The sequence below is a fragment of the Lithobates pipiens genome, unplaced genomic scaffold (assembly GCF_037356315.1).
Source record: "Lithobates pipiens isolate NorthernLeopardFrog02 unplaced genomic scaffold, aLitPip1_a1.2 Scaffold_27, whole genome shotgun sequence".
Taxonomy (NCBI): domain Eukaryota; kingdom Metazoa; phylum Chordata; class Amphibia; order Anura; family Ranidae; genus Lithobates; species Lithobates pipiens.
The window spans coordinates 123,928,420-123,952,904 of NW_027507788.1; the positions used below are offsets into that span (position 1 = coordinate 123,928,420).

A 24,485-nucleotide genomic window follows, 5' to 3' on the forward strand; every position below is an offset into this window, starting at 1 on the left:
CGATGGCCCTCCAGCTGTTGCGAAACTACAAGTCCCACCATGCCTCTGCCTGTTGGAGTCATGCTTGTAACTGTCAGCCTTGCAATGCCTCATGGGACTTGTAGTTTCGCAACAGCTGGAGTGCCGCCAGTTTGAGACCCCTGCTCTAGTGAATGTTGTAACTACCAAAATGACCATGGATGCTAAAGTAATACTTCAACTAGACCTACAAGGTTGCATGGAGGCAGTTTTCCATGTAAAGTGAATATATGTATTGGTGCTTCAGACTTCAGATTGTAAGTGTTAAGGTGGTGGGGTCCACTGCTCTAGACCACTCAGACCTTGATGTATTTGGAAAATATAAATCCTCAGATTGACTTCCTTTCATATATTTTTTTTATGTAGACTTTGTGACATTGTACTGTTCTTTTTTATCTTTATTCTTTAAAAAAATACTCTGCGGGGGAAGTCAAAGATCAACAAGAAGATAAATGTCCACAGTCAACATGGCCTTTGGCATAGTTTATGTTCTCTTTTATTCTAGTAACTGGTTAATCAGTAACACTTCTTCTAATTTATATAGAGGGAACAGATTTGTGAGATATGATCTAGTACAGCTTGACATTTGGATGTTCACAGTTCCAAAAATGGTTTGGAAATTATATTCCACAGTGGCAGCCTTGCTGATCCTTAATGTGTCTGCTGTCTTCAGTGATCAAGGTACAGTATGGTCCAGAGATGTAACTAAAGGTGTGCGGGAGGTGTGCAGTAGGTGTGGGCATAAGATCGAGGGCTCATAAAAGAAAAATTATGCTTATTGATGTGGCTGACAGGCGACTCTTGTCGTTATTATATTTCACCCAGACTGACCCTTCTTTGGATAAAATAACATGCTATAGGGGCACAGTATAACAGTATATTAAAATGTAGTGCAACTTTTTAGATTTCTTTATTAATTAGCACAATTGTATCTTTTTCTGATATAGCTGTTTTAATAACTATAATTTTTCTGTCTCCCATCTTTATCAATGTATACTCAGACAGTTTAAATTATAACAAATCCATTGGCCGCATTACAGCATTACTAAGAAGTGTAAAGGTACAAAAATGCAGTAATCATAAGCCCCCTGAGAGACATTATTTTATAAGCAGCAGGGATGAGCTTTATGTTCGAGTCGAACATGAGTTGGACTCGAACATTGGCTGTTTGCCAGTTTGCCGAACAGCGAACAATTTTGGGTGTGCGTGGCAAATTCGAAAGCCGCGGAATACCCTTTAAAAGTCTATGGGAGAAATCACTCATTTTAAAGGCTTATATGCATGGTATTGTCATAAAAAGTGTTTGGGGGTCTGGGTATCAATGCAAAAAAAAGTTTTTAAAACTACCATTTTTTCCGGGAGCAGGGATTTTAATAAGGCTTAAAGTGAAACAATAAAAGTGTAATATTCCTTTAACCACTTAACAACCGGCCCATAGTCGATTAACGGCTTCAGGGCAGTTGTCTAACTCTGAGAGGCCGTTAATTAACGGCCTTCCAGAATTCAGCTCTCGCGCGCCCCCCCTGGGGCGCGCACTCAAGAGCATCCGTGACTGCCGGGTCCACAGGACCCGACGCATCACGGATCACGGCCGCTCATCGCGGCCGCTTACCAAGTGATCGCTCCGTCAAATGATGGAGCGATCACTTGTAAACAAACCGGCGTCATGTTATGATGCCGGTTCCTCCCTCCACCTCTCTGTACCAATCGGTACAGCAGAGGGGGGAGAGATCGGTGTCAGCAGCGCTGTGGGCTGCACCTGCAGTGCCCACATCGCTGCTCACCGAAATGTAACCCCTTAATTCCCTGCCAATACTCTGCAATACCCTGTCAATACTCTGCCATACCCTTCCAATCTCTGCCAATACCCTGTCATACCCTGCCAATACTCTGCAATACCCTGCCAATACTCTGCCATACCCTGCCAATACTCTGCATTACCAAATACTCTGCCATACCCTGCCAATACTCTGCATTACCCAATACTCTGCAATACCCTGCCAATACCCTGCATTACCCAATACTCTGCAATACCCTGCCAATACTCTGCATTACCCAATATTCTGCAATACCCTGCCAATACTCTGCAATACCCTGCCAATATTCTGCAATACACGCCAATACTCTGCAATACCCAATACCCTGCCAATACTCTGCAATACCCACCAATACTCTGCAATACCCTGCCAATACTCTGCAATACCCTGCCATACCCTGACAATACTCTGCAATACCCTGCCAATACTCTGCAATACTCTGCCATACCCTGCCAATACTCTGCCATACCCTGCCAATACTCTGCCATAACCTGCCAATACTCTGCCATAACCTGCCAATACTCTGCCATAACCTGCCAATACTCTGCCATAACCTGCCAATACTCTGCCATTTTTTTTAATTTATTTTTTATTTCAGGCTTCCCAGCCTAGAGGTGAGATGTGGGGTCTTATTGATCCTATATCTAACTGTAAAGAGGACCTGTCATGCCTATTCCTATTACAAGGGATGTTTACATTCCTTGTAATAGGAATAAAAGTGATCAAAAAATGTATTTTTGGGGAAAAAACGTCAAACTAAAATTAATAAAGTAAAATGAACAATAAAAAAGAAAACATTTTTTTTAAAGCGCCCCTGTGCCCATGTGATCGCATGCAGAAGCGAGCGCATACGTAAGTCCCACCCACATATGAAAACGATGTTCAAACCACACATGTGAGGCATCGCTGCGAACGTTAGAGCGAGAGCAATAATTTTGGCCCTAGACCTTCTCTGTAACTCCAAACATGTAACCAGTAAAAAAAAAAAAATGTATAGCGTCGCCCATGAGGATTTTTAAGTAGCGACGCTTGGCGCCATTCCACGAGCGTGTGCAATTTTGAAGGGTGACGTGTTAGGTATCTATTTACTCGGCGTAACCTTCACATTATGCAAAAACATTGGGCTAACTTTACTGTTTTGTTTTTTTTAAGCACAAAACCGTTTTTTTTTAAACGCGTTCGAAAAATTGTTGCGCAAATAACGTGCGTAATAAAAACAACCACCATTGTATTCTATAGGGTCTTTGCTAAAAAAAAAAAACATATGTAACTTCCGGTTCCGGCGCCGCATGGAGTGACTGCTCTCCTCCTCAGCTCCCGCATCACGACCCCGAAATCGGCTTTTAAATCCCGCTGAGCGGCCGGGCACCCACCGAAATACCCCCTGGAACCACCCCCCATAGCCATGGACCGGTTCGTGGAAAAAAACGGCCCGCGAGCGCATACGGCGCCGCCCGCGACCGCGGCGCGGCCGCAAATCGAGGCCCCGGCTTCGGCCTACTCGGCTCCCTTCTCCTCACAGCGCGCAGCGGACATGGAGGTGAGCTGTGATCCTGCTTCTCCCCCCTCTTCACAATCCCTGCCAGCCTCTCCAGCCCCTCCATCCCAGGGCAATCTCTCCACACAGCCTGCAGGGGACTCCACTACAGAGCGCATTGCCCAGGCCGTGGCCGCTCTATTATCCCCCATGATAACAGCATCTGTGGAAAAGGCTGTAAATGTAGGCATGCAACAGCTCAAGGCCCAAATAGGCGAGCACCACACCAGATTAAATGACCTGGAACACCGTCTGTCAGATATGGAAGAGGAACTTTACCAGGCCCAAGCTACGGAGCGCTCCCAGGACAGGACAAATCAATACATTCTACAGAAACTCGATGACTTGGAAAATAGGGCCAGACGGAGTAATCTGCGATTCGTAGGCATCCCCGAGTCGCTACAGTCCTCCGAGCTATCTGACTTCTGTGCAGTGCGCATCCCAGAAGCCCTGGGCCTTCCGGGCCCCTGCACGGTTTAACGCGCCCATCGTATGGGTCCCCCTGCACCTGAACGCAAATCCCCTAGACCCAGTACCTCAACTACTCTGACAAGGCCCTGATCCTGCAGAAGTTCAGGCAAACGCGCTCTCTCCAACTGGATGGAATCCAGGTCCTAATCTTTGCTGATTACTCCATCGAGGTCTCCAAGAAAAGGAAAGCATTCCAGCAGGTGTGCTCGGAACTCTTCAAAATGCAACTCAAATTCTCCCTGGCCTTCCCGGCTATCCTTCGCCTAAAGGCTCCGAATGGTGACCAACTAACTTTCCAAGATCCCTCCGAAGTGGAGGCTTTTCTACGCTCTCTTCACCAGGGTACGCACCCCCACACCCCATCTAAGTCCTCATCGCTCAATCGCTCCCTGGACCAAAGGAGCCCCCGGAAGGACTCGCCCAAACGCTTCAGGCCTTCTGCCCCGGATCACCAGCATCGGGGTACCCCTCGGTGATGACATATCGGTCCCCTTGGATCCTCCTCTCTTCACCTCACCGGTGACCCTTTCGTCAGCACCACCAGCCTGACTTGACTATGTAAGTTACTTTATTATTTTTCTGTTTCCGTTCAGGCACGGTCACTGTTATGCCGGTTGTTCCTAGTTTTCATCAGCCTTAAGCTCTGCTCCCATTTAGCAGATGCACTAACGGCGTTATTGGCCACCTCTGTCTCGATTGGCATCCTGGCTTCGGTTAAAAGAGACCCTGCCGCTTTTGCGGCCACTTTATACTTTTGTATCTTATATTTTTGTATTTTATACTTTATATTTTATACTTTCTAGTTTATATTTTTTATATGTTATACCTGTGGATCATTCCACTCTCTTGGGTCTTTATACTGAAATGTTTTACGTTGCACGTATGTACTGCAACTCTTGGTTCACGTGTCTTTTAACTGTACTGTACTCCCCCTGGACTCACTGTGCATGACTACTGCCACACCATGGCGCGTGCCCTTTTTGGCTCTTGATTTACAGCCGCACCCTTGTTCATGCTCACCGCCCGGACGCTCTTGTCCTATACCTTTGGGTCGTGCACTGGGGGCTGGCCTACACAGTGACTCCATGCGGAAAAAAGCGAAGTTCGCTCCAGTGTTTATGTTTTTGTATGTGTTTAAGTTTGCTCCCCGCCTCACCTACCCCCCCCCCCCCCACCTTCTGTCGGAGACAACGTCTCCTTCCTGATCATCATGCTTAACGTTTTACCACAGCCCCACCAGGTCCCTCTTATCTAGTCAAAAGTTTCTCCTGCCCTGCCCACCGGCTGGCGACAAATCTTTAAAATCGGCCCAATTCCTTTTCTCGACCCCCCTGACATCAGAATAGTCTCCTGGAACGTGAAAGGCCTCAGGTCTCCTAATAAGAGAATGAAAGTCCTCCGGCACCTAAAAAGATTGAGAACGGATATCGCCCTATTGCAGGAAACCCATTTATCCGCTCCAGATTTTCATCGCATGAAGAAACTCTGGGTCGGTAAAGTCCTAGGCTCCGATGCCGTTAGCCGTAAAGCGGGTGTTCTCCTGCTGATCCACAAAAACCTCCCATGCGAGGTACTGTCCATGCACTCAGACTCTCAGGGAAGGCTTCTCTCATTACATGCCCGCCTGGGAACCAAAGAACTAGTGATCACTAACGTTTACACTCCCAATAACCCTAGCAAGTCTTTTTATAGTGACCTGACCTCCTGGCTACTCCGCACCACTCAGACCCCCCATTTAGTTGGCGGTGACTTTAATGACATCTTGCACCATACGGACGACAGATCCCCTCCCCCACACCGCAGGTTGAAAAGTGCTTCTTCTACTCCCTCCCACTTTGCATCCACCATGGAATCTCTTCATCTTCGTGATCTGTGGCGCCTAACCCACCCAGCGGACAGGGAATATACCTTTTACTCACACCCCCATAATATGTTCTCAAGAATCGACTACTTTTTTGGCTCTGACGATCTCATCCCCAATTTGTCTGAAGCAGAAGTGCTCGACATAGCTATCTCTGACCATGCCCCGATCGCAGTTAGACTTGACAACCTAGATCTCCCACCTCACCCAAGACTGTGGCGCTTCCCCTCGTATCTCCACAACAACCCTGACTTTCAACATTTTATGGCTGACTCCTGGCGTGAATACTCGGAGGCAAACTCCCCCCACTCGGACTCCCCGAACCTCTTCTGGGATGCCGGTAAGGCGTTCCTCAGGGGCCGGATCATCTCCTATGCATCCTCCTTTAAGAGAAATGCCCTGTCCCATTACAAACGGGCCAGTGCGCGACTACATCTAGCCCAAAGATCCCTCTCCACTAACGATTCCCTCGACAATAGAGCCGAATGGCAGGCAGCCAAGAAAAGTTTCGACACTTGGGCGGATACACTCGAACAAACTAAAAGATCCCAACTCGACGCAACGTTCCACAAGTTTGGAAACAAGGCGGGCAGGCTCCTAGCGAGGCTGTGCAAGGGCCCATTCCACCCGACGCACATCACTTCCCTTAAAGACGCGAAGGGTGTTCTGCAATCCACCCCACAAGCAATTAACAAGGTGATGCTAAACTACTATACGGCCCTCCACGCCCCAGACCCCATAGATAATGCCGCTGCTCGTTCCTTCCTAGATAGTGTGCTCCTATCTAAAGTTACCCCTGAACAACTAGAAGCTCTCAATGCCCCCATCTCCCTTGATGAAATCTCCACGATCCGCAAACTAACCCCGTCCAAAGCACCAGGCCCTGACGGGTTCACCAGTGAATTCTACAAAACCATCTCCTCCATCACGGAACCCACTCTCCTTAAGGTGTACAATGGCATCTGGTCAGGTGGTCCATATCTCCCCTCTGGAAACCAGGCCGTTATAAAACTCCTTTCCAAGAAAGGGAAAGACCCCCTTGACCCTGGCTCATATAGGCCGATTTCCCTCCTCAATCTGGATGTCAAAATCCTGTCCAAAATCATAGCCACAAGACTAGCTGCCATTATACCCTCCCTTATTCATCCTGCCCAATCTGGCTTTGTGAAAGGCAGAACTGCCACCTTGAATATACGTAAGGTCATGCTCGCTTTGGAACATGCTAAAAATAACCCGGATGGGGATTTTGCCATTATAACGTTAGACGCGGAGAAAGCTTTCGACAATGTCAGTTTTGAATGGCTCTCTATGACTATATCCGAAATGGGCTTCTCGGGACACTTCTACCACCTCATCAAAGCCATGTACTCTTCCCCAGCAGCTAAATTAATCGCAGCTGGGGTTCTCTCAGATGAATTCCGCTTGCATAAAGGCACTCGCCAGGGCTGCCCACTCTCCCCGCTCCTCTTTAATATCGCCCTAGAACCCCTGTCCAGATATTTGACCCAAAAAGCCCCTCTTTACGGTATCCGCATTGGCCAACATGACCTGCGCACCTCCCTTTTTGCTGATGATGTGCTCATCTTCTCGTCGGACCCCGCTTCCGACATGCCCGCCATTAAAGAGGTCTTTGATGTCTTTAGGTCCTGCTCAGGGCTTCGTATAAATTATGGTAAAAGCGAAATTCTCCCGATAGGGTCCTCTCGCAAACCCCCCTGGACACAACACTCTAGCTTTTCAACCGCCAGCTCATACATCACCTACCTAGGTATTAAAATTGGAAAGTTGCCTTCATCCCTTTACCACCTCAACTATCCCCCTCTGATCACGAAAATCTCTCAGGAAATGGTGAACTGGATGGATCTGCCTCTCTCGCTTCTGGGAAGATGCCACCTGCTAAAAATGGTTAGCTTTGCCAGGCTACTGTACCCGCTTCAAACCATTCCTTTGCTCCTTCTTCACAAGGAAATCAAGATTCTGGAATCGGCTTTTTCTTCCTTTATATGGCAGGGCAAACGCCCACGTATAGCCTTAAAAAAGTTGCATCTTCCCAGACGCGAGGGGGGTATCAGCCTGCCTAATATAAGACTGTATAATCTGTCATGTTTATTGCGAACTGGCCTGGACTGGATCTCTCAATCCTCCAGATACTCCAACTACTCCATGGAAGCCGCCATGGTCTCCCCACTCTCGTTGACAGCTCTCCTCCACTGCAGGTGGAAGTTGGTACCATCTCTGCTTCAACATAACCTCCTACTCAGAGACACTGCCATAGCCTGGAGGGAAACCAGGAAGTGCCTCAAACTCCCCCCTTTTGTCTCCAGACACCTTCAGATACAGGGGAACCCCACTTTCTCCCCTGGCCTACTCCACAAGCCATTCCACATCTGGAAAGAGAAGGGCATCACCAGTTTTGCTGCACTCTGTGATCTGGACTCTGGCCGCCCTCTGCCCTTTTCACTCCTAGCGGAAAGGTTCTCCCTTCCGCCAGCTCACGCTTTCCACTACAGGCAATGTGTCAGTTACTTAAAGGATATCTGCAGCGAGGAGCGTAAACGTTTCCCCCTAACCTTTTTGGATCGACTGCTCAAGGACGGTACTTATAAAATTTCAGACATCTACAAACCCCTGCTCCAGCGGATTTCTTCTCCACTGACATCCTCATCAGTCGCCAACTGGGAGAAAGACTTTCCTGACCCGGATTTAGTAGATAAAATTTTGCAAGGACTTAACAAAGTTTACCGCCTAACTCCTAACGAGCTAAGGAGAGAATCGCAACTAAAAATTGCCCACAGGGCATACCTTCCCTTCCTTCCATCTAACACCGATCAGGACAGCACCAAGTGCCCCCACTGTCTCCAGAACAGGCCCTCGCTGGCTCACCGTTTCTGGTCCTGTTCCTTTATTTCATCTTTCTGGGACCGGATCCTCTCCTACATCTTCAAAGTAACCCTGCTGAAACTGCCAAAGGACCCCCTCCTCCTCATCTTTGGATACTGGGACCCTCTCCTGCTTCCGTGGTCTTCCATCAAAAACTGCGCGCCCATAAGCTGCACACCGTACAAACCCTCCCACGTGGACTGGTCTCTGCTATGTTTACTACTAGCCAGGAAATCCATTCTAAAGAGCTGGACTTCATCTCTTCCTCCTTCCGTCGCTCAGACGCAGAAAGAACTCCTTTCACTCCTATACAAAGACCGATGTAACGCAAACTTCCGGGACGAAAAAGCGAAGTCTCGCTTCTATGCGCTGTGGCTTCCCTTCATATCTGCCACTCTCCCCCCGGTGGACATCATTAACTTGGACCACTTCACCTTTTTCTACCACGGCACTCGACAATTGAACTCGGGGACAGATCCCACCCCATCTACTATCTAATTAGCGCCCAGCAACCTACTGACCTCCGGGACTGCTCTTTGGAACCTCCTACCTCAGGGACTTTACACAAAAACCTCATACCCCCCCCCCCCCCCTCCACCCCTTTATTTTCTTTATGTGTGTGTCCCCCTCTTCCCCTCCCCCCCCTTTTTTATTTTCTACATTCAGCAGCTACTCCTGATCCTATGATATGTTACTTTACTTAATCTTGGGAAATGCCATTATCCTGGTATATATATACTACTTTTGCAACTATCTCTTAACTCAGGATCCATCCAGTTACGGTCAAACTGCTGCTTTGTTCTACTAGTTTCACTACCTTCCGTTCAGTTCAAGTATTTCAGTTTATGGTATAAGTTCATTGTGATACAGCTACAATCTGCTCTCATTCTTATGCGCCTCATCTGCGATGATGGTCCCACAATATCGTACATGTCTCTGTTGCATCTGTACTGTTGTCTTTATTTATTTCTCAATAAATACTCTTTAAAAAAAAAAAAAAAAAAAACATATATAATGTTTTGGGGTTCTATGTAATTTTCTAGCAAATAAATTATGATTTTTACATGTAGGAGAGAAATGTCAGAATTGTCCTGGGTGCTCCAGAACGCCTGACGGCGCTCCCTGCATGTTGGGCCTCTGTATGTGGCCACGCTGTGTAAAAGTCTCACACATGTGATATCGCCATACTCGGGAGTAATAGCAGAATGTGTTTTGGGGTGTAATTTGTGGTATGCATATGCTGTGTGTGAGAAATAACCTGATAATATGACAATTTTGTGAAAAAAAAAAAGGAAAAAAAATCTTGATTTTGCAAAGAATTTTAGGAAAAAATTACAACCTCAAAAACCTCCCCATGCCTCTTACTAAATACCTTGGGATGTCTTCTTTTCAAAAAGGGGTCATTTGGGGGGTATTTGTACTTTTCTGGCATGTTAGGGTCTCAAGAAATGAGATAGGCCATCAGTCCTTCGAGTGTGATCAATTTTCAGATATTGGCACCATAGCATGTGGACTCTATAACTTTCACAAAAAACAAATAATATCCACCAATTTGTACTAATTTTTACCAAAGATATGTAGTAGTATAAATTTTGGACAAAATTTATGAAGAAAAATTACTAATCTGCTAAATTTTATAACAGAAACAAAAGAAAATTTCATTTTATTACAGAATTTTCGGTCTTTTTTCTTTTATAGCACAAAAAATAAAAAACCAAGCAGTGATTAAATACCATCAAAAGAAAGCTCTATTTGTGTGAAAAAAATGACACAAATTTCATATGGGTACAGTGTTGCATGACTGAGTAATTGTCATTCAAAATGTGAGAGCACGTAAAGCTGAAAATCGGTCTGGTTATTAAGGATGTTTAGGTGCCCAGTGGTCAAGTGGTTAAAGTTCATACCTGGGGGGTGTCTATAGTTTGCCTGTAAAGGGGTGCATGTTTTTAGAACAGTCTGACAGCAAAATTACATTTCTAAAGGAAAAAAAGTCATTTAAAACTACTTGCGGCTATAATGAATTGTCAGTCCGACAATACACATAACAGTTCATTGATAAAAAGGGCATGGAATTTCCCCAAAGGGGAACCCGCACCCAAAAAATGTTTTTAATGTATGGGGGTCCCCCTAAATTCCATACCAGGCCCCTCAGGTCTGGTATGGATTTTAAGGGGAACCCCGCGCCAAAATTTTTAAGAAAATGGTGTGGGGTCCCCCAAAAATCCATACCAGACCCTTATCCGAGCACGCAACCTGGCAGGCCGCAGGAAAAGAGGGGGGCCCCCCCTCCTGAACCATACCAGGCCACATGCCCTCAACAGTGGGAGGGTGCTTTGGGCCTCATCCCCGCAACCCTTGCCTGTTGGTTGTGGGGGTCTGCGGGCGGGGGGCTTATCAGAATCTGGAAGCCCCCTTTAACAAGGGGACCCCCAGATCTCACCCCCCTGTGTGAATTGGTAATGGGGTACAAATGTACCCCTACCATTTCACAAAAAGTGTCAAAAGGGTTAAAAAACACAAGAGATGGTTTTTGACAAGTCCTTTATTCATTTCTTCTTCTTTCCACTTCTTCTTCCATCTTCTTTCTGCTGGTCTTCCTTCTGTGTTATTCTTCCTCGATCTTCTTCTACCTCCGCTCTTCTCATCCCGTATCTTGCTCCGGCTTCTTCTCTGTTCCGTTCCGCATGATCCGCCTCAATGGGAGTCTTCCACCGTGTGACGCTTCTGTTCTTCTGACACTTCTTATATAATGGAGGATGGGGCCACCCTGTGACCCCCCCCCCCCCCCTCTGACGCACGGGAAAGCCATAGGGAAGTCCACAGATGAGGATCTTGCAGACGGAGTGGAGAAGAAGCCGGAGCAAGATGCGGGACGAGAAGAGCGGAGGAAGAAGAAGATGAAGAAGAAAATGGAGAAAGAAGAACACCGAAGGAAGACCAGAAGAAAGAAGAAGCAGAAAGAAGAAGAAATTCATAAAGAAAGATCTTGTCAAAAACCGTCTCTTGTGTTTTTAAACCCTTTTGACACTTTTTTTGTGAAATGGTATTACCAAGTCACACGGGGGTCGGGATCTGGGGGTCCCCTTGTTAAAGGGGGCTTCCAGATTCCGATAAGCCCCCCGCCCGCAGACCCCTACAACCACTGGGCAAGGGTTGTGGGGATGAGGCCCTTCTCCCCGTCAACATGGGGACAAGGTTCTTTGGGGGGACGCTACCCCAAAGCACCCTCCCAATGTTGAGGGCATGTGGCCTGGTATGGTTCAGGAGAGGAGGCACTCTCTCTCGCCCCCCCTCCCCTCTTTTCCTGTGGCCTGCCAGGTTGCGTGCTCAGATAGGGTCTGGTATGGATTTTTGGGGGGACTCAATGCCATTTTTTTAAATATTTTGGGGCGGGGTTCCCCTTAAAATCCATACCAGACCCTCAGGTCTGGTATGGATTTTGAGGGAGACCCCCACACCATTTTTTTTTTTTTTTACATTTTGGCATGGGGTTCCCCTTAATATCTATACCAGACCTGAAGGGCCTGGCATGGAATTTAGGGGGACCCCCATGCAAATTTTGGTCCGGGGTTCCCATGTGGGGAAATTCCATGCCATTTTTATCAATGAACTTTTATGTATATTGTCGGACCGACAATTCATTATAGTCTCAAGTAGTTTCAAATGAACTTTTTTCCTTTAGAAATGTAATTTTGCTGTCAGACTGTTATAAACACCAGAACATGCGCCCCTTTACAGGCATACTACAGACACCCCCTCAGGTAGGAAATTTAAAGGAATATTACACTTTTATTGTTTCACTTTAAGCATTATTAAAATCACTGCTCTGCCTTTAAAATTAGCACTTCTGATGAATGGGAACACCTATATTGGAGATACAGCGCCTTGAAAAAGTATTCATACCCCTTGAAATGCTCCACATTTTGTCATGGTACAACCAAAAAAACGTAAATGCATTTTATTAGAATTTTATGTGATAGACCAACACAAAGTGGCACATAATTGTGAAGTGGTGGGAAATGATAAATGGTTTTCAAAATGTTTTACAAAGCAATATGTGAAAAATGTGGCATGAATTTGTATTCAGTCCCCCCTGAGTTAATACTTTGTAGAACAACCTTTTACTGCAAGTCTTTTTGGGGATGTCGCTACCAGCTTTGCACATCTATAGAGTGAAATGTTTGCCCATTCTTCTTTGTAATATAGCTCAAGCTCTGTCAGATTGGATGGAGAGCCTCTGTGAACAGCAATTTTCAAGTTTTGCCACAGATTCTCAATTGGATTTAGGCCTGGACTTTGACAGGGCCATTCTAATGCATGATTATGCTTTGATCTAAACCATTCCATTGTAGCTCTGGCTTCTATGTTTAGAGTCGTTGTCCTGCTGAAAGACGAACCTCCGCCCCAGTCTAAAGTCTTTTGCAGACTCTAACAGGTTTTCTTCTAAGATTGCCCCGATTGTGTCACTTTGTGTTGGTCTATCACATAAAATCCCAATAAAATACATTAATGTTTTTGGTTGTAACATGACAAAATGTGGAATATTTCAAGAGGTATGAATCATTTTTCAAGGCACTGTACATATAGAACTTAGTTTATTGACAGAAAGCTTCCATTAAATTTACTACTTGTGGCTAGGTGGGTGGGGAAAGCAAGCACATTTTTCTGAAAGGCATCATCGAGAACACTAAGGTTATCCTAGCCTCAGTCTATAGTCCTAATTCTTCCCAAGAGTGCTTTGATAAATACCATCTTAGAACAACTGACCTCCTTCATTCAAGGCATACTCATCCTGTGTGGAGACAAGAACTTCCCCTTGGACCCGATCTTGGACACATCCTTCAGTAATTCTTCTTTCCCCCATTATTACTGTTAACTTATCTCTAGATTGCTTCATGAAGCCCAACTGATCGATATTTGGCAGACCCAACACCCGGGGCTACACATTTTACTCTCTACCACATACCCAGTCCTGGTTTAAGCAGCCCGCAAACCCTATATTAGGGGTATTCTCAAAACCTTGTACTCCCCTTTATAATTTGCTATAATTGCTGCTATCTCCCTCACTGACACCAGCACTGAGATAGAACACTGAAACCAGCACCTTGATAGAGAGCACTGACACCAGCACTGAGATAGACAGCACTGACACCACACCAGCACCATGATAGAGAGCACCGACACCAGCACCGTGATAGAGAGCATTGACACCAGCACCGAAATAGAGAGCACTGACACCAGCACCGAGATAGAGAGCACTGACACCAGCACTTTGATAGAGAGCACTGACACCACACCAGCACCATGATAGAGAGCACTGACACCACACCAGCACCGAGATAGAGAGCACTGACACCACACCAGCACCGAGATAGAGAGCACTGAAACCACACCAGCACCTAGATAGAGAGCACTGACACCAGCACCGTGATAGAGAGCACTGAGATCACACCAGCACCGAGATAGAGCGCACTGACACCACACCAGCACCGTGATAGAGAGCACAGACACCAGCACCGAGATAGAGAGCACTGACACCACACCAGCACCGAGATAGAGAGCACTGAAACCACACCAGCACCTAGATAGAGAGCACTGACACCAGCACCGTGATAGAGAGCACTGACACCACACCAGCACTGAGATAGAGAGCACTGATACCACACCAGCACTGAGATAGAGAGCACTGAGACCACACCAGCACTGAGATAGAGAGCACTGACACCACACCAGCACAGTGATAGAGAGCATTGACACCAGCACCGTGATAGAAAGAGAGCACTGACACCAGCACCGAGATAGAGAGCACTGACAGCAGCACTGATACCAGCAACTCGCTGCGGAACCAAAAAATATGTCACCGCTCAACCTCTTCAAACAGGAGGGTATGGACATATAGTACGGTGTGCTTTTTTTGTACAAGGAATTGAGCCAAAGGTAGAAAAAAGGTCCGTGTGCTCGATTAAATAAATTGTTTATAGAGTTATGCATATACATGGTCTACTTGTCACATGTATTGAATTCCTCCGAGATCCATGCCTCATTCATTTTTATAAATGTGAGGTAGTCAACACTGTCGTGAGCTAGGCGAGTGCACTTATCGGTCATGATCCCCCCTGCTGCACTGAACGTCCTTTCGGACAGGACACTGGACGAGGGGCAAGCCAACAGTTCCATTGCAAATTGGGCACGCTCTGGCCAGAGGTCAAGCCTGCCCACCCAGTAGTCCAGGGGTTCATCACTCCTCAGAGCGTCCACATCGGCCGTTAACCCGATGTAGTTGAACACCTGTCCAACCTGGATCCGGATGACACCTGTCGATGGGTCGGCTGAAAGAATGACCTCATATCAGAATTCACCAACACATCTTCAAACTGCCCTCTTCTTGCAGGCGCTGTTGGATTGGTACCCACAACTCTTTCTCTGGGAGTGGGAATCCCTCCTCTGCCAGCGCACGCAAAAACAGAATGCAGTAGTTGTCGAAGTCAGGTCTGTAAGTGCTCCATTCTGACAGCCCTCTGTGATGGTGGTAACATTTCTGCCATTTTGTGTTTGTACCGGGGGCTAAGTACGTTGCCACCCAGTACTGGTCCTTGACCTTTATGCTTTTTATACGGGGGTCCCTGTTAAAACACTGGAGCATGAAGGCACCCATTTGCACTAAACTGGAAGCGGTGTGGTGGCCTGGCTCCTGCTCAGCATCCAGGATAATGCCGTCCTCCACGTTCTCCTCTCCCCATCCATGCACAGGGATCCCAGAAAGGTTTAAAGCATGCTCTTCTTGCTCCTCCTCATCCGCCCCGACGCCATCCTCCTCTGACTCCTCTTCAGACTTCTGTTGTTGACTTATCTCAGATAGAGTAGCCCCCCCTGGGAATTCATCCAGCATTGCGACTTCCTCATCTTCCTGCTCCTCCACGGCTTGATCAATGACACGACGCAATGCACGCTCCATAAAGAAGACATAGAGGTACAATGTCACTGATGGTGCCATGGCTGCGACTGACCAGTTTGGTGATCTCATCAAATGGCCGCAGCAGTCTGCATGCGTCACGCATAAGCAGCCACTGGCGCAGTGAAAAAAAAAACAAGCTCCCCAGAACCTGTTCTGCCGCAGAGTTCGTACAGTTAGTCGTTAACTGCACATTTCTGCTGGAGCAGCCTATCAAGCATATAGAAGGTTGAGTTCCATGGCGTCGGGCAATCGCAAATAAGACGTCTGACCGGCAGATTGTGTCACCGCTGAACGTCAGCAAGGCGAGCCATGGCCGTGTAAGATCTTCTGAAATGGGAAAAGATTTTCCTTGCCTGCCGCAAGATGTCCTGGACCCCAGGGTATTTGACAACGAATCGCTGCACGACCAAGTTTAATACGTGTGCCATGCATGGCACGTGCGTAATTTTTCCCTGTTTCAATGCGCTAAGCAGATTGGCACCGTTGTCACACACCACTTTACTAACTGTCAAATTGATACTGATTTGCCTGTGAACGCAAAGCTGAAAGGAGTGCCGGGCCAGTGTGGCTATTGGCTTCCAGGCACGACAGACGCAGCACAGCATGGCAACGTCTCACCTGGCATGTCGAATAGGTTCTGAGGAGTATGGGCGGCGCAGTGGAAGAGACGCTAGCAGCGGAAAAGGAGGAGTCAGCCGAGGAGGAGAGGGAGGAGGATGGAGTAGGAGGAGGAAAAGAAGAGGCAGGCCTGCATGCAATCTGTGGCGGTAAAACCAAATCTACATGGGTGCCACGCGTTGCATGCTTTACGGCCATCAGAAGGTTCACCCAGTGGGCAGTAAAAGTGATATACCTTCCCTGCCTGTGTTTGCTAGACCACGTGTCTGTGGTCAGATGTATCTTGGCACCGACACTGTGTGCCAGAGATACATTCACTTGCCACTGAACATGGCCATATAGCTCTGGGATGCCCTTCTGTGAGAAATACTTCCTTCCTGGGACCTTCCATTGTGGTGTTCCAATGGCCACAAATTTTCGAAAGGCCTCCGAGTCCACCAGTTTATATGGCAGTAGTTGGTGGGCTAATAGTTCTGACAAGCCAGCCATCAACCGTTGGGCAAGAGGGTTATCCGGCATCATCATTTTTTTACACTCGAACATTTGGCCCACTGAAGCCTGCCTTTTTGCAGAAAAACGTGAGGATGGCATGATGGAAGGTGGAGTGGAGGACAATTGTGAGGAGAGAGAAGAAGGAGAAGTAGAATATGAGGCTGGACGGTGAGAGCCTGGAGTGTGACTTTGTGGGTTCCGTTGCTCCCACTGGGCTCGGTGATGGCAGCTCATGTGCCTTCTTAAGGCGGTCGTCCCTAGGTGAGTGTTGGGCTTACCGCGAATTATGCGTTGACTGCAAAGGCTGCAGATGGCAACACTATTGTCAGCAGCGGACACGTTAAAAAAAGCCCACACTGCGGAGCCATGTGCCGGCATCCTGGGAGCGCCAGATGTGACCGTACATGGTTGATGCCTCGCTCCTGATACATTTGCAGTCTGCTTTGTCCCTCCTGTGCAATCTAAGTTCTGCCTGCTTCTCCTCCCTATCTGCTGGTCCATATCTCCCTCTGAACTCCCCTTCTCTTCCTCTCTTGTGGGCACCCACGTGACATCACTAGACACGTCATCATCGACATCACCTTCCCTACCGCTATAATTAGAGATGTCGGAGTAGGCAGCAACACCGGGGACAAACCTCCTCCTTGGGCTGATCTGGGTACTGTCGTCGGACTGCTGAGTGGCGGTTGTTGCTACCTCCTCTTCCTGATCCAATGCCAAGAGTGGCTGCGCATCGGCAATGTCTTATGATGGATCGGAAAATAATTCCTGTGACTCAAGCGGAAGGTATATGGTGGTGGTGGTGTTGGTGGTAGTGTCTTTGGGGGTGCACACAGCAGAGAGTGAAGAAGAGGGTGCAGATCGAGAGGATGAGGAGGGTGCAGAAGAGTAAGGCTGAGTGAGCCACTCAACCAAGTCTGGTGCGTCCTTTGACGTAATTGCACGCACCTTCTGCAATTTGCCACTTTGGCTCAAGTCTGTTGCTCCTGCCCTACCCCTACCACCCCTGCGGAAGGGCCTCCCTCTTCCTCTGCCTGTCATTTTTTAAATGACCCTGTGACAAAAGTCTCTAGAGAAGTGCAGTATGTATGTGGAAGGTGGTATATAACACCCCGCTTCAATCTGTCCTTTTTGGGGGCCACTGGTCTATCACACCAGTTATAATACTTTTTTTAATTGCGTTTGTCACTCTTTGTAGTATCACTACTGAACCGCTCAGCAGTCACAATGCTGCACAGTGGAAATGCACTATACTATGCTTTCTATATGTGCAAGTATTTTATACGTGTATTACATCACTATATACTGCACACCAAATAGTGCACATATACCAGTCCTTAAAAGGACCTTTGTGGACCTAATAGTAGCTAGCTAGTAGCTAGTGAATTGCAGACTGTCCCGGGTCCAAAAACCAAACTGTCCCCCCCTACACTGAGAAACGACTGCAGAATCGGTCATCAGCACTGCATGCAGTGCACTATAATATGCTTTCTATATTTGAAAGAAAGTATATTATACGTATTCCACCCTATATACTGTACACCTATAAAAGGACCTTTGTGGACCTAGTAGCAAGTGATTTGCAGACTGTCCCTGCTCAGAACACCAAACTGTCCCTCAGTCCTTACATTGATAAAAGATAGCTGCAGAATCGGGCAGCAATCAGCTCAGCAGCACAGCAGTCAAGTATAATATGCTGTCTATATTTGAAAGAAAGTATATTATACGTGTACAACCCTATATACTGTACACCTATACCAGTCCTTAAAAGGACCTTTGTGGACCTAATAGTAATAACTAGTGATTAAACTGACTGTCCCTGCTCCACACAGCGTCCTGTCCCTACACTGACAAAAGACAGCTGCAGAATCGGTCAGCAGTGCACTCAGCAATCAGCAGCACAGCCGTCAGCAGCAGTGCACCAGAACTCTATATACTGTACACCTATACCGGTCCTTAAAAGGACTTTTGTGGACCTAATAGCTAGCGATTTGTGTCACTACAGTCTGTCCCTGCTCCACACAGCAACCTCTCCCTACACTGACAAAAGACAGAATGTAAAATGGCCGCCGGATCAGGTCTATTTATAAAGGTAGGGGAAATGTCCAATTGTCCATGTGCTGAAATGTCTCAATTGGCTGTCCTGTACCACATGATGGATGTGTCACGGGTGAAAGATCTTCACAATGTAAACAAATATGGCCACCGCGAACAGCGCCAGAAGTCCGCCGGTTTGGCAAATCGCAAACGAGCAAAATTTGCCGCGAACCGACCGCCGGACGAACCGCAAGGCCATCTCTAGTTACTAATTGTTACTAGTGGTAGTAAAGGCAGTAGATTTTTTTTTATATAATAAAGCTTACCTGTAGGTTAAATTAATAACTCCTAAATGTGCACTGTTTAGAAGATATTTGTGGGAGCAGTAGCTGGTGATGTCACCTGTGTATGAGCTCTGAAGGAACGACTGTTTCTTCAGAGCCCTGTGCCGCTGCCGTGACTTCTGTATGTGCAAGAGTGACGTAATTGCGGCTCGGCCATTCAAGCAGCCGCAGTCTGCAAACCGGGAAGGAAGACCGGGTGAAGATGTAAGTCTACAGCGGTGACAGGGTTTCATTTCAAGGTAAGCCTTTCATAATGTGCTAGTAGGCAATGCCTACTAGCACATTATGCCTTTACTGTACCTTGCAGAGTTTTTGTTTGTTTGTATCTTTATAGCCTTTACTACCACTTTAACTCAATGGAACCAACTCAAAGGATGATTTAAATATAATTCAAATTATACCTAGTTACACTTTACCCGCCTACCAGGTTTTCTTGCTAGTTGGGAAGTAAGCAGGATCCCTGGAGAACAGCTGTCAAAAAAACACAGGGAACACTGGGAAGGGGACTTTCCGGGTCATCAGCTTATGCCACTGAGCACATTGCTTTAACTGGGTATAATGGCTAATATGACAAGTGAACTGAGGTATCATCTGGCACCATTGCTTCTGTTTTGCAAATTTATGATTTTCTTGGTAGGGAAATGTTAGTGCTTGTAAAAAGATTTATTATGCAAAGTACAAAAGAAAAAACAACCACACATCTGGCAAGCACTGTTTTATATATAGCTAGCCTAAGAGAAGCATGTAGAACGGAGCTCAAACAGCATTAGAAAATGTTGATGTGTCACAAAAAATAATGTATTCACACGGAATCTCTGTGTACCTTTCATCCACTGCATGTCAACCGCATAATACAGAAAGGTTGTGGTGGGTGTGATTTTCATGCATACCAAGATACATTACATTCACATTAAGTAAAGTAAAAAGGTATAGCCGAGCTGATTAATATTGTTCTTCCAAATGCAGTAGCTTGAGAAAATTAAAAAACTGCTGCATCTCTAATTGTCTTCTCCAATAAAGATCAGCTTTGGCAAATAAATCTTAATTTCATAAATAAATGCCAGATCAATATTTATCGCTCAGTTGACTATCAGTTTGCAGTAATAGGTAGCACAATCCAATCAAAATTGTTCCGAGGGCCAATCTTACTGTGAAAAGCAGGCTATAGGAAGGCTGATGCCCCCAAAGAATAATGGGCAGGAAGATGAATGCCACTGGGGCACTAAACTTGCTATGATAGTCATGCCCGACACATGCAGTACTTTCAGCTTTCACTCTCCTACCTGGATGAGTGTAAGATTGAGTGCCATACAGGGAGAGTTTTCAACAAATGGGGCATTCTTGATTCTACTACTACTCTATATAACTGCTAACAGTATTTCTAACAAATGTCAGAATTGGAAGGTAGCTAGTATGAGCCAGCTTCTAGTTATCCTTTCATCAAGCAAACAGAATATTGGTTAAAGTGAATCTGTCTGCTAGAAAGAAAAGTAGCCAAAAAGCTGTCCCTGCAATGGAAGAGAGTAAATATGTTTCTCCCTGTGCGTATCCACTAGTTAATGGCAGTGCCGTGTATGTACTAAGTGTAAAGTAAGGCATACAATAGGGCATGTAGTTTGAGGCATATACTTGCCATCTACTTTAAGGCCACAGGTCACCTTTAAATTTTACATAACAACCTTCAATACTCCTATTAAAGCGGAGTTCCACCCAAATTTTTCACTCCTCACCATGCAGCACAAATGTGCATCCTTAAAATGAATTGGCAATTAATTTTTTTTTTTCTGTTCACTTACCTGATTTATGCCTATATCAAATTTCACTCCCCCCTCAAGGGAGACGTGGCTGCAGCCACAGACGTCACCTCTGGTTTTTCATTAGCTCCTGGGAGATCTGGGTCAGCTTGGCATGGCATTTATGGAAATTCCTGGCCAGATTGGCATTGCACGGCTCCAGTAACATTTAACATTGGCGTCTATGGAAAATCTTGGTCAGCTTGGGATGGCAAGCTAACCAAAATTACACAGCACTGCACGTGCGTGAGAACGGCATGGGAGTTAAGGGAAAAGGACGCAATGGGGGTTATTTACTTAAAGGCAAATCCACTGTAAGTGCACTTGGAAGTACAGTCGCTCTAAATCTAAGGGGTAGATCTAAAATGAGTGGAAGCTCAGCTGATTTTATCATCCAATCATGTGCAAGCTAAAATGCTGTTTTTTGTTTTCCTTGCATGTCCCGATCGGATCTACAGTGACTTTACTTCCAGGTGCACTTTCAGTGCAAAGTGAATTTTTCCTTTAGTAATTAACCCCCTATGGCTTCAGAGGCCCAAACGGGAGATGACCACACTGTGCAGAAACTTCACAAAATAAGAAAACAATGCTGCACAGATAGAAAACTGGGCATAGTTTACAGCATACCTGTGTTACATTGCATGAGGCATGAGTATTCTAGGGGTATTTTTATCTTAAAAGTCATATTTCGGCCGAAATTCAGCTTTAAGCCACTTATTAAAATTAGGTATAGTTTGTCACTACAAATAAAATATCATGGATTATGCTCCATGAAAAATTGGTAAGCATCCTGAGGATGCAAGCTAAATTTGATAGGGTGTGATCTCCATGTTTTAAATATTTACAGTCGCCTACATAGCAAGGGAGTCTGGGGGGGATGGGGGGGGGGGGACTGGGCTAGTAGGGGTCGATGAGAGTGTTGTTGGACACTATTCTCTTTCTTAATCGTTTCTTTTTTTCTTCCTTTTCCTTACTCCTTACCCTCCTCTTTTTTTTTTTTCAAATTTTTCACTTTTACTTTTATTTCATCTTCCATAATACTTATTCAGATGGTCATTTGTAGCTTACATATGTATGTCTACATATAATATGTATATCCACATTTTGCCCATTGCGACAAGCTTTGGGCCTATATTTATAATTTATAATTTTGTGCCCTTCTTGGGTGGCAGGTCCTTTACTGGCCTTATATAATTTCCTGTACTGGGCGATACTATCCTGCCCACTTGTTACTACCAGTTGGTATCCTGACTTAAAATTAAAACATGGGGGGGGGGTTTATTTTGCGAAAGGCAAATCCACATTGCAATACAAGTGCACTGCAAGTGCACGTGGAAGTGCAGTCACTGTAGATCTGAGGGGGACATGCAAGTAAAATAAAAAACAGCATTTTTAGTTGCACGTGGTTGGATGATAAAATCAGCAGAGCTTCCCCTCATTTCAGATCTTCCCTTCAGATCTACAAGGACTGTACTTGTAGTGCAGAGTGGATTTTTTTAGGAGCAGTGATTTTAATAAGGCTTAAAGTGGAGGGCCGTTTAAAAAAAAAAAAAAATTTAAAGTCAGCATCTGCAAACACTGCAGCTGCTGACTTAATAAGCACACTTACCTGTCCAGGGTGCCCGCGATGTCGGCCGCCCGAGGCCGACCCGTCCCTCGGCTCTCGGGTCCCAGCGCCGCCATTCTTTCTAAGGGAAACAGGCAGTGGAGCCTTACGGCTTCACTGCCCGTTTCCTACTGCGCATGCGCGAGTCGTGCAGCGCTTTGTGAATGGGACGCGCTGTGTTCTGGAACACACAGTTCCCAGAACACAGTGCGACCCATTACCCAGAAGACAACGCGACGAGGAGAGAAGAAAGAAGATCTTCGCGGAGGAGGAAGAGGAAGATTAGGATTATATGCCTAGCAACAGGCATTTCTGGTAAGTAAAAAAAAAAATGTTTTCATTTTTTTTTTTAGTTTTTTTTTGTAATTTTTAATATTTTATTTTTTCAGGTTGGCCCTCCACTTTAAATTGAAACAATAAAAATGAAATATTCCTTTAAATGTTGTGTCTGGGGGGCAGGGGGGTCCCCTTAGTCTGCCTGTAAAGTAGCGCATCTTTCCGATGTTTATTATAGTACCACAGTAAAATGACATTTCTAAAGGAAAAAAATGAATTTAACCACTTCACATCCATGCCAATTCTGACATTTCTCTCCTACATGTAAAATTCATAATTTTTTTGCTAGAAAATTACATAGAACCCCCAAATATTACAATGGCGGTCATTGCAACTTTTTATCTCACACGGTATTTGCGCAGCAATTTTTCGAACACGTTTTTTTCAGAAAAAAAACAGTTTCATGCTTTAAAAAAAAAAAAAAAAACAGTAAAGTTAGCCCAATTTTTTTGCATAATGTGAAAATGAAGATACACCAGGTAAATAGATACCCAACATGTCACACTTCAAAATTACACACACTCGTGGAATGGCGCCAAACTTTGGTATTTAAAAATCCCCATAGGAGACGCTTTAATTTTTTTTACTGGTTACATGTTTTGCGTTACAGAGGAGGTCTAGGGCTAGAATTATTGCTCTCTCTCTAACGTTCACGGTGATACCTCACATGTGTGGTTTGAACACTGTTTTCATATGTGGGCAGGACTTAGGTATGCGTTCACTTCTGCGTACGAGCTCACGGGGACAGGGGCGCTTTAAAATAAAAAAAAATGTTATTGTTAATTTTACTTTTATTTTTTTAGTTTGACACTTTAAAAAAAAAAATTGATTACTTTTATTCCTATTACAAGGAATGTAAACATCCCTTGTAATAAGAATATGGCATGATCGAACCTATTTACAGTGAGCTATGGAGTCAATAAGATCCCACATCACCTCTAGGCTGGGAAGCCTAAAATAAAAAAAAATAAAAAATGATCACGGCTTCCCAGCCAAGGTGGCGCCATTATTTTGAATGCAGAGGACGGGCGTGGCTTCATAACATCGCGCCCGGCCTCCGAGCGATCATAGAGACTCCGGGGACCATCTGGTCTGCCGGAAATCTCTATGATACCATCCGGGGGCTGGTGGATCCTGTGACCGACTCGCCGATGGAAGCGGTGAGTCGGTAGAAGCACCGGAGGGCGGCGGGAGGGGGGGATAAGTCGCGGTAAGCCCAACACTCACCTAGGGATGACCGCCTTAAGAAGGCACATGAGCTGCCATCACCGAGCCCAGTGGGAGCAACAGAACCGACGAAGCCACACTCCAAGCTCTCACCGTCCAGCCTCGTCTTCTACTTCGCCTTCTCCTCTCTCCTCACAATTGTCCTCCACTCAACCTTCCATCATGCCCTCCTCACGTTTTTCTGTAAAAAGGCAGGCTTCCGTGGGCCAAATGTTCGAGCGTAAAAAAAAATGACGCCGGATAACCCTCTTGCCCAACGGTTGATGGCTGGCTTGTCAGAACTGATAGCCCGCCAACTACTGCCATATAAACTGGTGGACTTGGAGGCCTTTCGAAAATTTGTGGCCATTGGAACACCACAATGGAAGGTCCCAGGAAGGAAGTATTTCTCACAGAAGGGCATCCCAGAGCTATATGGCCATGTTCAGCGGCAAGTGAATGCATCTCTGGCACACAGTGTCGGTGCCAAGATACATCTGACCACAGACACGTG

The 24,485-nt window shown here is 46.0% G+C and overlaps 1 protein-coding gene across 1 annotated transcript in view; it reads left to right on the top strand.

Annotated features, from left to right (window-relative positions):
- Positions 1-572: 572 nt before the first annotated feature.
- LOC143934106 (beta-2-glycoprotein 1-like) overlaps positions 573-24,485 on the top strand; it is a 151,352-nt gene continuing 127,439 nt past the window's right edge. The window contains exon 1 of the mRNA XM_077457422.1: positions 573-699. Within this exon, the coding sequence (XP_077313548.1) occupies positions 609-699 (91 nt within the window). The 5' untranslated portion in view covers positions 573-608. The remainder of the gene's footprint in view (positions 700-24,485) is intronic.